This window comes from Mesocricetus auratus, unplaced genomic scaffold, assembly GCF_017639785.1.
Source record: "Mesocricetus auratus isolate SY011 unplaced genomic scaffold, BCM_Maur_2.0 Super-Scaffold_100676, whole genome shotgun sequence".
In the NCBI taxonomy this organism is placed as follows: domain Eukaryota; kingdom Metazoa; phylum Chordata; class Mammalia; order Rodentia; family Cricetidae; genus Mesocricetus; species Mesocricetus auratus.
Window position 1 is genome coordinate 14,873,738 of NW_024429266.1, and position 17,393 is coordinate 14,891,130.

At 50.6% G+C, this 17,393-nt stretch overlaps 1 protein-coding gene and 1 long non-coding RNA gene across 3 annotated transcripts in view; one reads left to right on the forward strand and one right to left on the reverse strand.

The window, feature by feature from the left end:
* The window catches only part of Kif26b (kinesin family member 26B), a 393,085-nt gene that overhangs the window by 9,162 nt on the left and 366,530 nt on the right, over positions 1–17,393 (reverse strand). For both annotated transcript variants that reach the window (XM_021231918.2, XM_013119200.3), the window contains 4 exons: positions 15,013–15,175; positions 10,749–14,169; positions 1,558–1,760; positions 929–1,079 (listed from right to left, as the gene is read on the reverse strand). In XM_021231918.2, the coding sequence (XP_021087577.1) occupies positions 929–1,079; positions 1,558–1,760; positions 10,749–14,169; positions 15,013–15,175 (3,938 nt within the window). The remainder of the gene's footprint in view (positions 1–928; positions 1,080–1,557; positions 1,761–10,748; positions 14,170–15,012; positions 15,176–17,393) is intronic.
* On the forward strand, positions 1,758–5,623 carry LOC121136745. Its single transcript, XR_005873852.1, has 2 exons — positions 1,758–2,261; positions 5,250–5,623. It is a non-coding gene; the product is annotated as an uncharacterized LOC121136745 (long non-coding RNA).

The window sequence follows — 17,393 nt, forward strand, 5'->3', positions numbered from 1 at the left end:
GCTGGGGTGGGGGTGGAGGTTGCTCTCAGTGGGCACAGGTGGGGGTTGAAGGGGTGGGGTGGGGGTGGAGGTTGCTCTCAGTGGGCACAGTCAGGTGTTGGTAGAGCTGGCCTTCTGTACCAGTTTCAATTCCACTCTGTTTTTAAACCCTTTTTGGGACACAATTCTAAGCTGCTAGGCTCGACCTGTGAGGTTCCTCACCAGCAGGGAGCACCAGGAATGCGTCACATGGAGAAGAAGGGTGTCTCAAGAGGGATTCAGGTAGGTGAGCAGACAGCTGGGGACAGAGACTTCATAATGCTGCTGATGTAGTTACCCATGGACAGATCCTTCCAGGATTGGTCCCGTACCATAGCCAGGGCAAAGTAAAGCCTTACTTTAAAGTAAATGGAATGTCCAGGAGCAAATAAATTAAGATAAACTCTCTCTCTCAAAGAACTGGTAACATTGTGAGGAGTAAGCAGGTCATTCATATCACCTGGGCTTTTGGCTTAATGGAAATAACTCCAGGGCTGGTCCTTGGACTTCATGGTCCCCAGGAGCAGTTTGAGAGTGACACATTCTAGTCTATCATGAGAGCTACAGTTCTGGTTCATTTTTAGGTTAGAAAAACTCTGTGAGTCTGTGGTTTAGGAGTCCTCCTGTCAGTGATCTTCCACCAAATATAGGGGAGATAATAAACTACTTTCAGGTGCTTTGAACTGAGACCCTCAAGAAAAGGCAGCTTGCGCAAGAATTCATCTCACGCAGGAATTCTCACTAGCCCATTGTTGCCCTAGCCTGGCAGGTTTGCTGCTCGGCAGGACACCTCCAGCCCATGGGCCTCAGATGCAGACAGTCTGTGTGGCTGTCATCCTGTGTGAGGCTCCTGGGTGGTGTTACGGGGCCCGCAGTGGTAGGGAGGATGGGCATGCACCACTGGCCTTACATTCACGAAGCCACTTGTTGGGGTCCAGCATCAGGTACTGTTTGGTTGCTTCCAGCTCCTTCATCAGCCACTCGTACTTGGCTCGGACCTCGGCGATTCTCTGCTGCCGATGCTCCAGGATTTTTAGCTTGGCGTTGAAGCACATGACCTCCTGCTCACAGAGGGAGAAGTGGGAAGTGGCGGGGGAGAAAGGGAGAGGACCATCTGCTCTGACTCAGTCCCGCAGCCCCCTCCAGAAGGAAGGACCACGAGAGGAGCTGATGACGAGAGCCCAGCTTCCCAGAAGCATGGTAGGGATCCTTGTGACCTTGGCGACCAAGACATTAACTCCTGGGAGACTGCTGAAGGCTGTTCTAACCTAGAGGGCACATGGTCCTTCAAAATGTTGGTCTACACTAGGTGTAGAACCTCAAAACAAGAAAAGTTCCTCAACCCACCAGGCCCCAACTCTAGCTCTAGCTCTTAATGTGCTCAGAAAAGGATCACGCAGCACCTACCAACGTCTATGGCTGGGTCCACAACCCCGGCACCACCCATTGCCCATACTGAACCCGAGAAGGCCCTCCTCAAGTTCTATTCCTTACGCAGGACCTGGCGGTAACTGGCCCCTGGGAAGGAAATGGCCTCACCTTACTGGTGCCCCCTCTACGTCGCTGCAGACGCTCCACATCATCAATTTCATAGACTTTAATCTCAAAAGGTTCCCCAAGGCCCCTCTGGGTGTTCCTCAGGGGGCCGTCCACCCAGCGGACCCCTGTGCTGCTGGCAGTTTTTCTAACAGGTGAGGGGGTATCGAGGGACAATGCCGGAATGAGCCTCCGCCTCTGAGAACCTAAGACAAGAAGAAACCACAGGAGATGCTGGTGAACTTGAACATAAGGGAGCGCATAGGGTCTTGGTGAAATCCCTCATTAGCTGCAGTCATAATGGACGACATCTTCCCTCAGCTTTGGAGCCGTGTTTGAAGTCCTCCAGCCTCCTACTACCCCTGCAGCCTCTTAACCCATCATTTACTTCATCCAAAGATGAAGAAAATCCTTATTTGAGCTTTAGGACCACCAACCCACCAAGCACTCTCAGCATCCAAGAGTATGCAGGCAGGGACACGAGCTAGGCTGGCACCCGGCAGAGCGGGGTGTTCTAATGACGTTAGAGGTGTCCCTGCAAGGGGCACAATGTCCTAGTGTTTGGTACTGTATCCGGAGGACCACTGTAAGTGATGATGTCACAAACTGTCCAAGGAACCTTCGACTCTGAAGAAGACTACAAGCTGCCCCCCATTATCAGTCACCCTCCTCTATGGGGAGGGAACCTCTAGCCTCACACACATCAGGTGAGTGCTCCGCCATCTCTTAGGAAGCTTTTCCCTATAGACAGCCTAATCTGACCTGGTGTGTGCAAAGCATCTCCTTGTATTCCCGCACGGGAGGAGACAGGCGCAAAGGCAGCAAGCACTCTTCCTGAGGCCTCGGGATTTCTTCCTGTGTGAAGGTTCGTGTGTAGGTACAGGTGTGTGGTGGCCAGAGGTCATGCTTCTGCCATCATCCACCTTGGGTTTTGAGACAGGGCCTCTCATTGGCATGGAGCTTGCTGAGTAGACTAGGCTAGCTAGCCAACAAGCCCCAGCAATCCACTTGTCTCCGTGACCCTGGCACTGAGATTACAAACATCTGACATTTTCTTTATTTTACCCCTTCCTTCCTTCCTTCCTTCCTTCCTTCCTTCCTTCCTTCCTTCCTTCCTCCCTCCCTCCCTCCCTCCCTTCCTCCCTCCCTCCCTCCCTCCCTCCCTCCCTCCCTCCCTTTGTTCCTCCCTTCCTTCCCTTAATGTAGGTTGGGGGGGGAGTTGAACACAGGCCCTCATACTTACTTAAATGGCAAACACTTTATGAGCTAACTCCCTAAACCCAGAATTCCTTACTTCACACACATATAAAGGTCATGTATTAATAGCCAGTCATTGGTTACTGGCTTATGTCACTTTCAGGGAGTGACAGAACCACTTTGAGGTGGTTGGCCCCAGTGGCAGGAAATCACTAGGGGAAGTACCCTTGACATGTCTCAAAATACAAACTATAAATGGCCAATAAATATAGGAAAATGCTCATCTCATTAGCCACTGGAGAAACACATGCCAATAATACACGGAGTATGAATTTACCCTTGCCAGGATGACTCCTGGATGGTGGTGGTGAGACAGCTCAGAGGGTAAAGGTGCTGTCTATGCAGGTTTGGAGCATGAGTTCAATTCCAGAGAGAATCGACTCTGCAAAGCTATCCTCTGCCCTCCATGTGTGAACTGTGACATGTACATGTACACATACATGCACACATACAAACTAAGCATAATAAATGACTTAAATTTTATTAGGTTAAATTTATTAGATTGTTATTAGGAAAAAATGTGGTAAGGATGTAAATTAAAAGGGATTCTCACATATTGTTAGTGGGAATGTAAATTAATACCGCCATTGTAGTAAGGATGTAAATTAAAAGGGATTCTCACATTGTTAGTGGGAATGTAAATTAATACCGCCACTGTGGAGAACACTAAGGAGTACCCTAAAAACCTAACAGCGGATCTGCTGCATGATCTAACCATTCCACTTCTAAGTATGTATGCACAGAGAGTGAAACATGCCTATGAAAGGGACACCTGTGCTGATATTTTTGGAACACTTTTTGTAACAACTAAGACACAGAACTGAACCCAGGTCTTCTACAAAAGCCACATATACTTTTTAAACTGCTGAGCCACCCCTGCAGCCCAAGAAACCATTCTTATCTGCAACGTTGAGAGAGCCAAGGAAGGTATAAACTACAGTCTTTGACCACAGACAGAAGGGGCCAGGTTCTTTGACACAAATGGAGGGGGCCAAGGTACAGGGTTGCCTCCTCACCAACTGTCCCTGTGCTAGGGAGCTGGGGATGTGTTTGCCCCCTTTTCTCTCTCAGGACACATCGAGGGACACTAGGTACAGAGTGAACATAGGGAACACTTTCTACAAAACACCCTCTGCACACCAAGGCCTGTTTATTTTTATTTTGCACAGCCCTCATCTTTACATTGTGTGGTCATGTACATATGGACTCGTATGACTCTCTCAGTGAGGATCCCTTTCTCTCCTCCCCTCCAGGCTCCTGCAGTCCCCTACATTAATACCTCCCCTCATCCTTCAGTAAAGTGCAGACCATGATCTATGAGACCGAGAAACATCAGCCCCAGCGGCAAAGCAAACGTCTGTCTCTTAGGGTCCAGACGAGACAATGGGTTGCTGACTCCCAGCAAGCTGTCCTGTTTCCCTGTGTCTCAGCTCCAGCCTCTGTGAACTGAGAGTCCTGAAGTTGAGCTGGGCTGAGCACCAGAAAACCAGGAGGCACAGCTCTGACTGGCCCAGGGTGGAATAAAGCAGGGGTTTCCAAGGAGACACACGATGAAACTGGGCCCATAGGCACTTCTTGCAGGTAGCAGATACCGCTAAAATCACTCCTCTCCATTTTTGCCCAGCTTTGATAAAGCTGATGCTTTCATTATTTTCCCTGACAGAAGCAACTTAATAAGGAGGAGTTTGTTTTGGTTTATGGTTCAGGATATGCGGTTGGGTGCATCGTGCTGGGGAGGGCACAATGGTGGGGTGGCTTCTCTATATGGTGAGGAATGTAGGCAACTGATTCATCTCAATGACCAAGAAGCAGGGATACCGTTATGGAAATCAGGCCATCTCGTAGTCACCCATTTCCTCCTAAATAATCACCCAAAACACTGTTGCCAGCTGGGTACTAAGTCTTTAAATGCACAAGCCAATGGTGGAACATTTCATATCTAAATGATAACTTGCATAGTCAGACCACAGCAAGATGAAGCCCTTTTCCTTACCTGCAGGGAATACCCCTTTAAGGGAGAAGTCTGTGGTAGAATGTGGGCATGGGCATTGCCAGGATGACTCTGGTTGCAGAGGAATAGAGGCATAACTGAGCAAAGTCATGGAGGGGGGATGATGTGTTAGTTAGCTACTGCTGTGTAACAAACTATCTCAATTCCAGCAGCTGAAGCTCCATCTTTTAACTCACACATTCCTGAGAAACGAGCTCCTGGAGCATCAGTGGCAGAAGCCATGCTCTCTATAACTCACAAGGGCACTGCAAGCAAGACCTTGATGTGCCATGCCACCATGGGAGAAGCCTGGTCACAGGGTCTGGGCTGGTCCACACAAACATAGGATTTCTGAGATTTTCCTCATGGTTTACTATCTCCACCTCTGAAGATGGTATTTCCAGCTTTCTTTCTGAACTCACTTTCTTCCCTAACTACTTACTTTCAGGTTACTGGGGTACTTCCAGCAACAGAAAGCAAACTAGGATCTGGCTTAAGGTACAGTCCCTAGAACTGCAGTGTACCAAGACAGGAAAGAGCCAACGATAGCACAAATCGGTGTGACAGTCCTGCTCATCTCCATGAAGCCAGAGACAAGACCTCCTGGATGATTAAGAATTGTGACTGTGTAACCTATTATGACATTTTCATCAAAGTTTTCAACCCTCTTAGATGATGGGTTCTCAGCCTGTGGGTCGAGACCCTCTTGGGGTTCAAATGACGCTTTCATAGGTGTCACTTAAGAAAATCCAAAAACACAGATGATTGCATTGTGACTCATAACAGTAGCAAGATTATAGTTGTGAAGTAGCAATGAAACAATATATGGCTTTGTGTATTTTTTGGTTGGGGGGGAGTCACCACAGCATGAGGAACTGTATTAAAGGGTCACAGTATTAGGAAGGCTGAGAACCACTGCTCTAGATGGAGAGGCAGAGTCTTTCCAGGACCCACCCAGTTCCCTCCTGGCACAGGTTGGCCCATTTCATATTCTCTGTGACTCCCCAAGACCCTGGCATCGCCTACTCCATCACCTTCAGGGACCGACTCCAAAAGTTTCCTGTACCTTAGGGAGCCAGTCCCTTTCCTTTCTTCTGATTATATGTTCACGAAGGTTCCCTCACCGTAGCCATTGTCTTCTGTGACGAGGTTCCCTCACCCTGGCCCTTTCTCTTCTGGATCTGGGTGGAGTCTCTTAGAGAAGCACTCTGGCAACCTTCAGCCCCATCCTCCACTCTCGTCATGCCTCCAGCCACTTTCTTGATCTCATTTAAAACAAAATCGGGTCACACACCGGGGAGCCAGGAGAGCAGCAGAGCCAACCTGGGGCGCTCCCAGTTCCCCTAAGTGGGGGTCCTTAGTCACAGGTACATGTGCAGTACTGGGAAGTGAACCAGGTATTCCCAGGGCTCAATTCATGACAGTCAGGAAATGGTAACCCACAGGACCAGCCTATCAAATGTCAATGTTTACACATGACAAAAACCCAACCGGCCAAGCAAACAAACAAACAAATAAACACAACAAACAAACAACAGCAAAAACCCTACAGACTAGACTGGACTCAATATTTAAAACACTTACTACCAATAGAACAATATATATTAAAGAACTAGATAAGAAACATGAGCCACATTTTAGGGATATACTGCCAAACACAACCACTAACCAATCAGTGGTACCCAATGGCACCCTGCACCTCCTCAGTGTTGACTACCAAGCAGGTCTTCCAGAAGCTCATGGCTAGGTTGGCCCAGGCATGGGTGTGGTTTGGAACCAATATGCTTCTGTGGATGACTTCTCTTCAGGTAGCCTCTCCCTCTACCCCAAGTTTTCTGGATGCTGGTGGCAGGAGGCCAGGCCTCCTGCATTGGGATGAACTTCCTTCTGACAAGTTATGGAACTTTTTCAAGCAAACAGAAGGGAAGCAAGAAAGAGAAGGCACGAGGCTAACCCACTGTGGTTATGACATAATGCAAGGGTCAGATGATGAGTTAAAGAGGCCTGAAGAGAGTGAAGTGGGACCCAGAGGGATGTGGTGGGGTTAGGGTCGGGGCCTGGCTGGTGCAGTGACGATTAAATCCTGCTCACAGTAAGTGCCTAACAGGCTGGACTGACACTGTTCCCCCACTGGGCCAGGTTATCTTCTCTCTAATTCAGAGCTTGAGGCTACACAGTTTTGTGTTGCCTACCACAGAGGGCTGGCTAGGAACTGTGATGAATCAATGAAAATCCACTCACACAAGTTCCTCTTGAGAGTTTGTAATGACTCTCCATTGCTGACTATGCTCTATCATGTGCTCTTAGCACGGTTCTACAGAGCTCTATAGAATGTATCTGTGTGTTCTTATTGCATTTCCCACATGCTCAAGGAACAATGTCACCTGGCTTTCCATTTTCTAGGCTCTCGTTATGCTCATTAAGGATGCTCCCCTTGAATGAACCCCACGATGTTGCAGCAAGTGGGCCATGCACTTGCCGCTCCAAACCTGGGCTCCCAGGATTTATTTTCTCAGCCTCCAAAGCCCTCCACTCTGTCTGTGTAAGCATCAGAATCTTTCAGGCCAGGCCTTCTCCCCACAGCCGTCCTCACTTGCTTTGATTCGCCGGATCTTGCCCATGGCTAAAAGCTTCCGGTGTTGAGCTGCAGTGTGGGCTCAGCACAGGGCAGTGTCTCTCTTCTCTTTATGTTATCGCTCCTCTCTCTGAATACTTCACACTTCTCACAGGCTGCCCGTCCTCCCATTATCACAGCTCTATCTGGGAGGACGGAGGATGCCTGACCAATGTCCAACAGCTGCTGCAGTTAGATCATGGGTGTCCCAGAGGCCAGTGTTTTAAAGGTGAGGTCAACCGAGTGACACTATTAGGAAGTGGTAGGAAATGTGGGTGGAGGGACATAGTGGGACATCTTGGGTGGCTGGGGATATGACTTTGAAAGGAATTACGAGAACCCAGCTTCTTCCTCTCTTTTCACTCCCAGCCACCATTGTTCCACTATCTACCCACGGCTGGGCTGTGCTGCCCCGCCTCTGGTCCCAAACCAAGAAGATCAACTGATCATGACTGCACCCAGGAGATAAAATAAACCTCTCTCCTTTTTAACATGATCATCTCAGGTATCACTTTATAGTAACAAAAAATTGTCTAATACAATAACTAAAAATGAAGTTCACTAACATAGGGTTTTCCTACGGAAACAATGTCATACTCTCATTTTTAGTTTTATAATAGTAATGCACGCAGCAAAAGGACCACGGCCGTTATTTATCAAGTCCATCATCTTCCTTGCACATAAGAAAATAGAGGCCCAGAAAGGCTAATTAAAAGTCACATAGCTTATGGCCCCAAGCTTAATCTTTTTGATATGCCATGCTGTAAGCCCAATCTCATGTGCTATTCACCAGCAGGAACCTCTAGGAAAGGGCTTGAATGGTGGTGACACACAGCAATGTCTGATGAATTCCACCGCTACATATATATCACACGGGAATCAGAGAGCTCATGGTTATTTCCCAGCAACACAATTCTAATTCTTTCTTAGTAAGAAAACAACCAAATCGTCACAACTCTCCGAATGCAGAGGCAACCACAGATAAAAGAAATGCCTTTCTTGGCAATTCTAAACCCCAGACATCTCCCATGCCACCAAGGACCAGCCATCTAGTTAGGAATTTCCTTTAAGGGGTCTTATGGCTTCTCTTAAAGAAGTTGTTGTGATTTATGTTGATCAGGTCTGACAGCCAGCATTTCTCTTAATAATAATCATAAATAAGCCAGACAAGGTCACCTAACCTGCGATGAGCACATCTTCCCTGCAGTATCCATCACTGAGCCCTCAATCTCCGGTGGCTGAGCACAGAGGCCTAATGCTTCAGACACTCCATATTAAATTCCATCGCCAGCACCTTCCCTGGCATTTTTATGTCACACCATTTTCCTTCAATGGCCCTCTAAGAGGAGTCCCTCAGAGGGCAGCCGTTAAGACTGGAGGTGGCCCCGAGCAAGGGCGTGTGCAGAGCCCACTGCCCCCCTCTGAGCTGTTACGTGCACATTGCTTCCACTTGCTTTCCTGCTTCACTCCAGCATCTCAGCCAAACCAACAGATTAAGAAGACTTGACCAGAAAGTTTAAGATAGTGGACGAATAAAGGAGCTGGGTAACAACACGTGAAATTAGAAAACAGAAACACACTGTACCAGGAAAACACAGATGAACCTTGAGGCAAGCCTTACCCTGTTCTCCAGGTTTCGAAGACCAAAACTGAGTAGGCAGTAATAACAAAGCCTGTCAATCAAGTGCTAGGAAGGCTTGCATATTTGTTTTCCATGAGGACTGGTGTGCGTAAATATTTTGCTATTTTCAGTAACTAATACCAGTGCATTTCAGGGCTCCTGGCCCTGGGGATGGGCCACAGTGGCTTCCTTGTTGTACCAAGCACTTGTCTCTTGTCACCTCATCTTACATAGAGAGTCTTCTACAAAGCCTGAGACGGGGATAAAGTGAGAGCTCAGTAGGAAATGCAGATGCCACAGCGGCAGCAGCCACAACAGTGCCTGAGCCTGCCCGGAATGGAGTGTCGTCACTGACACCTTGTGCTGTGATCTATGATGGCTGGGCAGATGGATGGGCCTCTCTACATCATGGCATATGATGATGGGAAACCACAAGCTTACATGGTCCCCTGAGATTGAATTCTTTGATCGCAGGAAGACAAGTGGTTTATGATGGGCATTCATCTCGGCCCTCACGTGGACTGGCCCCTTGCAGAGCGTGGGGCCACAATTGGCAGGAAACAGGCAGAAACAATCCCATGGCAGGGAGTGGAAGCCCTCGGACTGTTTCTGCAGCAGCTGCTGGGAAGAGAAGGATCTGTCTCTGCGTGACACACCATCTCTTAATTCTGATGAGTCTGGTGGCATGAGAAATCCTCGACTGCAGAGATTGGCAGGGCATGCAGGACAGTGAACAGGCAAGACAGGCCACAAGGACGTTAGACCCTGCTGTCCTCACTCAGCAGAGGTTCAGAAGTGCACAGAAGGCAAATAGTTTTATTTAATTAAGAAAAAAAATCAGAAGTTCCTGCACTAAGGAACTGATAGGGACAATGCCTTTAGTATCTAGTGAAGAATGGATGGTTTCAGGTAAAATACTCATGGTATTTAAGTTATTCTTGGTACCTTTGCTTTTGTCTCTGAATTCCCTCCCACCCCCACCCCCCCCCCACTCAACCCCAACTAACTTTTGAACTCATATACTCCATGGTACCGGGGCCACTGACTCTGACCTTGGTCTCCCTGCCCCCCAACATAACCTACTATCACATGTCTACTCCAAAGTCCAGGGAACAGCAGTAGCTCAGATGTGAGGTACTTTCCAATGGCATGTTTCTGGAGATGGCCAAGAGTTCCCCTACAAGCAGGTGTCTAACACTTAGGGAGGGGCGTTGCAGACCTGTGGCTGTGTTGTGTCTGTGACTGTCACCAGTGTGTTTGGGGTAGGAATGGAGAAAAGTCCTCCCGTATCTGACTATCAGTGAGATGAAGTGTGCCCCATGTCCATGAAGGGGATTCCAGGGTCTTGGAGAACACCAGCCCCACACACAGGTTTCTGTGGCTCCTAGACAGAACTGATCCCTCAGAAGGCCCTGGACATCTGTATTCTCAGCCTTTGAACAGAAACTCGCCCACGTGGAGGCAGAGGGAGGGGGAGCAAAGCAAGCTAGAATGAGCTGCCTCCTGACACCCCCACAGCCAGCATCCCCCAGCGGGGCACTCAGGCCTTAGGAAAGGGCCTGGGGATTATGTCCTCAGCCAAGGAAGGCCTCAGGTGAGGAAAGGGAGCATGGGACTCCAGTTCCAGTGCCTGGAGCAACCCCCATGGCGGGTCAAGAGGGAGGGAGGAGAAATCCTGGAATCCGTCCTCCCAGCCCACGCCCAGGACCTACCTGAATTGGACCGCTTCTTCGGGGTCTTGAGGCTCCTGCACCTCCCTCCAACCGAGCTGCTGTTCTCACTCATGGAGTCCTGGGCCGAGGATGCACTGCCGGTGGCCTCGCTGTCCCTCATCATACTCTCATAGCCGCTGCTGCCACCGCTGTGGTAGAACAAGGCCGTCTTCCCCATGGCAGGTGGCAGCTCCCCACTCAGCACACTGCTGTTGTCGCTACCATGCCCGCTGCTGCAGCGGTGAGGCTTCCGGGGAGGGGTGATCTTGCTGTAGGGTGAGGGCAGCAAGTGGGCGGCGGAAGGCTTGTCCTCCGTGGGAGCTCCACCTCGCTCCTCTGCCTCTGCCCGCAGCTGTGCGCCCCTCGGGCCCGCACTGCCCTGCAGCAGCTCGGAAATGCGCCCGTTGACGGCTCGCAGGGGCAGTTTGGAAGCCAGCCCGGAGCCCCGGTTTCTGCTGAGCGACTGGGTGGACCAGGACATGTGCTTTCCGCTGGGTGGCAGGTTGGAACTCTGGCCCACAGACTGCGGCAGGGACTTGGTGGAGAAGCTGAGGGTTTTGGTGGTCGAGGTGGACAGGCTGCGGGATTTGGGACTGGCCAGCAGGAGTTTGCTTACTGCCGAGATCTTAGACTGGCTGGCCTTGGGAGAGGCCCCTGCAGACTGGGTGATGCCACAGCTGGGTGGTGAGGCCCCTGCGCTGCGACCCAGGCTCCTGCCAGTGCGAGGCATGGTGCTGTCTTTGCTGGCATGCATGCGGGAGCTCACGGATGACAGGCTTTCTGCCCTTTCCAGGGACAAGCATTCATAGTGGCTGACTGTTGTCCTGCCAAGAGAGTTGGTTCTGCTGGCCAGCTGCTCCAGCTTGGCGCTGAAGAGCTTACTGCTGCTACTGGCATCCTTAGTCTTGCTGTTGGACTCATCAGGGAAGCAAGCCAAGAAGGTAGCTGGCTGGTTCAGGGGGCTGCTGGTGCTGCTGCTGCCGCCGCTGTGCTGAGGGCTAGCCCTGTTCTTCTGGTCCAAGCTAGACTTGCGGACAGGAGGCAGAGGTGGTGTCCCTTTGGGCCGTGCCAAGACACAATGCTTGGGTGAAGCTACCTTCCTCTCCAGGGTAGTCTTCGAGGACTGGATGCCCAGCGTCCCACTGAAGCCATTGCTGTCCGCCAGGCAATGGTAGAAGTTGTCCAGTGCCTCGTGCCTGTCAGCTTTCTGAAATGCCCTCGGGAGGCTGCTTGACTTTAGATTTTTGTTGGAATGTAGCGGACTCTGGGTCACCGAGCCGGGCAGGGCCATCTCACAGCCATCCACAACCCTCCTAATGTTGTCAGTCACCTGAAAGGCAGAGGCCTCTCCACTGCTGTTGCTCAGCCTGTCCCCTGAGCTGGGCCTGCCACTCTGCTCCTGCTCTGACTTAACTTCAGTCGTCAGGGAGCTTGGGGCAGTCTCACACCTAGCTCCTTCCTGCCCAGGGTAAGCGTTCTCCTTTTTCACCTCTTCTTCTCGTTTTAGCCAGGGGTCTTCAAATTTCATCTCTCTTCTTACACTGGCGTCCTTGCTTTCCTGGGACTGGGCTGATTTGGGGGCTGCCTTTGGGGTGGCCGTGGAGGACTCGGGCTCTTGCACATTTCGGGGGCTCATGGCAATGCAGGGGTAAACGGTGATGTTGGTCTTCATGGGGATGTAGCCTTCGCAGCTGCTCAGGTTGGCAGTGTTGGAGATGGTGACCATGGCCTTGCCCAGTGTGGAGATTTTACAGCCTTTGATGGGAGTGGCTTTGTTGACAGATTCTTCCCCCATCTCGGACAAGATGAGCAGATTGTCAGAGCCCACCTCGGGCTTCTCTCTGCACACCACAGCGGTGTTCTGGATGGTGTTGACGAACTCCGAGGCCGGGGGTTCTGCCATGGCTTCCCCATGCCCGAAGCATGTCTGCGCTATGAAGCTGTGGCATGACTGCTCACCGTCACTGCCCGCGCTCATCTCACTCAGCCAGGAACTGATGGAAGAGCGCCGGCTGCCCGCTTCCCGCGCCTTCTCGTCCAGGCCCAGCTTGGGGAGCGGCAGGAACTGTGTGATGCTCACCTCCGAGACGGGTGCCATGCTGGAGTAACATTCCAGATCTTCACTGACGCTGCTAATGATGCTGACGGGCCGAGAGCCTGAGGCCAGGGCCTGCACGGAGCAGTCACTGTTGAAGCTGATGATGCTGGTGGGGCGGCCGCTGTCTAACACCCCGCTGATGGTCAGCTCCTCCACTAGTGTAAATACCAGCTCATCCTCCCCATTCAGCTCCAGTGGCTGCTGCACAGTCACCATCGTGGTGCTCAGAATCTCTTTCTTCGAGTCTGCAGGAGGACCTTCCTGGTGCTCATCTTCGACCAGAGTTCCGGGAAACCCTTCACTCCCAGCAGACACGGATTTCTTCAAAACCTGGGGACTCATTCCCACTGGGGGAGTACGCACATCAGGCTGAAGCAAGGACTCACTGGACACCATGCCAGAGTCCTTGCTCAGGGATGGTGGTGGAGCCGAGGAAGGCAGGACCCCCTTCTGGGTGTAGACTTTGCACCTCTGGGAGGGAGAGCTGGGGGGCTTGTACTCTGAGGTCTTGGACAGACTGGCGATGCCCAGCCGTGGGGAGCCCATGGGTCTGGGCTTGCCCTCCACGAAGCCACACGAGTTCAGACTCTCCCGGCTGCTCTGGAGACTGGGGCTCTGTGTGAGCTGGGAGGCACTGTGCTGGCTACTGCTGCCTGGGATGCTCCGAGGCGAGGCAGGGCTGGGGCTGCTGCTGCCAGTCACAGTAGGCACCGGGGACCGATTCTGCTGCTGCACCTTGGGAGCCGGAAGCTCCGTGCCGCTTTCCCTGTCGGTGCCCAGCTGGCCATTGTCTGATGCGTTATCTTCCTTATCAGACTCAGAGAGTGCATCTGGCCCTGCTGCTTGGCTTAAGGAAACACACCTGGCTGCCTGCTCTGGCCCGAACTGGATGGGCAGCTCTTGGAAGGGAAACGTGTTGGGCTCTTCGCTGCCGTCGATGCAGTCTAGTCTTTCTTGCAGCTCGGCAAACGTATTGCACTTCAGACAGTCCCTCTCCGATTTGTCGGCTGCAGCCTCTGCTGCCTCCGCAGGGCGGCTGTCACCCCTGGTCTTCTGCAGGGCTGGCACGATGGGTACAAAGTCTGGGGGGCCCTCGTTGTCGGTGAGCTCCTTGTCGGACAGGGCTGTGCCGTTGGGCCCGATGTATATGACAGTGTCACAGGACTGCTCGCTGCTGGAGGAGTAGTCAGGGTCACTGGACAGCGGAGCAAGAGGGAACTCAGGATCCACCGAAGCCCGGGCATGGAAGGGTCTCAGCTGGGTAGGCCTGCGCATCCTGCCCTCCTCGCAGGAGCTTTCTCCCCCAGAGGAGCTTGACGTGTACTGCAATGTGAGCAAGAGCATCGTTAATGGGGAGTTTCTTTCGAGACAGCCCTCCCTCCTAGGGAGCCTGTGTCATCTGACCGGCTCTTGAGGATTAGCCTGTAGAGGGGCTGTGCTAGGACACCTTCCTGTCCCATTCCATCGGTATATGTGCACAGATAATCCCAAATTGCACGCTGGTGAATTTGTACACTTCTTGGGAAAGGTGGTGACCTATCCAGGCCCCACATGACTTCCTCAAGGTTATCCCCCTGCCTCAGAACACTGACCATGAAGGCTTGCCTTTTATATACATAAAAGGAGTATATAAAGAGAGGGAAGGAGACATCCCCAAGCATCACTAGTTGGCCCATACATTTTCCCCCCAAACATTCTTGACATTTTACTGCTGTCCCGGCTTTCAGCTCAGCGAAATGCAGACTCCAGCAGACTGACACGAGAACCCACGGCCTGAAGGCTCCTGGACATGCAGGGGCAGCGGAGCTACGTGAGTAAGGCGTTAACTATTCTCTCTGGGGCCAGCTCACCGGATGCAGTCCTCACCCATGTAGGACCACAGAGAAGACTGATTCCTTCCCACCCCTCAAACGTTTTTCACCTCGCAGTGGTAATCTACTAAAGTAGTCCCAGTCAGGGGTCAGGGTGGATACCCAGGACGGCATCAACCATGGAAAGGAGGCTCAAGTTTCTCCTGGGTTGGCTAGAAGGCTTTTTCTGTTCTGAGATGGTGACTGCAGCAGCCACGTCTGCAGTCCTTGGTGCTCAGTGGAGAATGGTGGTACCAGTGGGCGTTTGAGCTTCTCATCCTTAATGGATTATCCCTCCCACATACGAGTCCCTTACCTTAGTCTTCTTCTTCTTCATCCGCAAGACTCTTGATGCGATCTGGATGGTGGACAGGGTCTCCGCATAGCTGCCAGCTGCAGCCGAGATGTGCGCGATCATGGTGGTGCGACAGTTCACATTCCCCAGAGACTCCCTCAGAAGCATGGTGAGCTTGCTCTCCCTGCCAAAGTGGATTAAGGCTGCATTAGTGGGCCATGCCTCATGCTGCCTGTCAGAGCAGGACTTCAGGTTCGTGCGTGGCTGTTTGGTTGTGGGTGGTGGTTTTCGTCCTTTTTTTTTTTTTTTTTTGCTTTAATGGCATACTAATTAGCATTGGTTTGCAGCATGGGGCTATTTGTAGTTGGCAGCTGAGCAAGGGCTTCTAACTCCAAGGATGGGATTCATGCAAACACCTCCCTTGGCACTACTGTCCTGGCCACGATGGGCTTTTCTAGTGTGTCTGTTTGTGTGCATATGACATCGCACATAATGAGGCCTGGGAATAGAAACAAGGAGAAGGGATCAGGAGAAAATGGCTTTGTGACCAGTGATCTGGCATGCTATCTGCACATATAGGCCTTCTCAGCAAGTTTCTGCACATGGGCAATCCCTGTAATAGAAAAATCATGCTATGAGCTTATACAGAAGCCCCATGTGTTTACAACACATTCAAAATCCCTTTTATAGCATAGAGACATGCTACTGTCATTGTACCCAGTATCACTGAAGGAAAAGACATCATTATTCAAGATAAGTAAAGAAATGCAGACACAGCCCAAATAGTCACTTAGCAACAGAAAGCAGAACTTTCTAGAAAGGCTTCCTCTGGGAACTTTGCAGTTGCTATGTGGAACTACTATCTTGGTTAGTGTCAACAAGGCCCAGGGCAATATACAAGATTTTTTAAAATAAATAATGTTTACACAATATTTCTTTGTGATAAAATACTATCAAGAGTGCTCAATAATTTCCTAGCTCTAGGAGATATGACAGAGGTGTCTTGATCTTCAGTCTCACAGTGGTACTGCCCACTGTTCTTCTAATTATTCAGCAGCTGATAAGTCTACAAATTCAGCCTCTTCATCTTTTCATAGTTTCATCATGAACTGTAGATGTGCCCTTCACCATTTCAGGAGTAAGCAAATTCCTTCTTCCTTCTATTGCTGCATTGATACTGAACTTGCAGCCAGCAGGACATGAACTCATACCTGAATGAAGCTTACCTAACTCTCACATCTTCTCCATGAGGCACAGAGCATCTGCTTTGTGCTTCATTCTATTAGAAAGCACTTCAGTACCATTCTGTGGGATCTTTTGAAAGTGAGATTATGGACAGAAAGCATAAAGCATTCAAAAGCACAGAAGGCAACATTCACCTGTCACTCCTCAGTGAGGAACACATGTGTCAGGGACTCAGAAATTTCCCCCGCCCTCTGCATTGCCCCTAAGTTACCACGAAGACACCAGGAATATTGACTTGGAGATTACAAAATTTTTATCAAGTAGGCAGCATGCAACTACAGGATCTGTAAGTGGCCCCCAAGATGACTAAACTATGAAGTTCCTTGTGGGAAGTCTCGCTGATAATGCGCATGCCACAGGCACACACTTCTGGCTCTCCACAAGACTGTGCAAATCTTCAGGAAAAGATACCAAATCAAATAGCATGATACAACATTCCACCAGTCTGCTGTCCTATGCTCCACACCAGCCACATGTGGGATACAGCTGTAGACAAATACTTGTGGCTTAAAAAAAAAAAAGAGTCCATATGGTTGGAGGAAGCCATGACATGTGTGTTGCTTGGCAACCAACATCCTTGCAATCTAGTGGAAAGTCAGCAGACTTGCTAGCCAGAGTTGACACGGGTCTCTAATCACAGGAGAGTGAAGCAGAAAGCTAGGAAGCTGTGACTTGTGCAACTTCATGGTTTTGCTTTGACTTGGAACAAAGACAACTGGGAAGGCAGGTGAGGAAGGGGTGGGTACGAAAGGCTGCCAGTTATAGGCTGAGCTGAGTATTCTGGAGGGAACTAAGAAGGTTCCACAGAGTTCTTAGGACGACAGTCACCACTAGAGCAAGACTGAAGTGACAGGAAGAGAAGCATGGAGAAGCTCACCGCCACAGCCCCAGTGTCAGGATAGCTGGAGGGAGCAACGGGATGGGGTCCCATGGCCCTGGAGGACTAATTGGGGAGCAGCAGAAAGGGCAGGCAATGAGGCAGAGCTTAGCACACCTGAAAAGGGACCATATCACTTTTCCCCATAGCCAACTTTTATGAATAAAGTTCATCCAGATCCAGCTTCTGCCTGTCCTGGTCTTGTATACATTTTAAGTGACTAAGAAAAGCAGTTTTAAGAAGAAGATAATCTTTTTATTAGATAAAAGGGTGGGGAAAG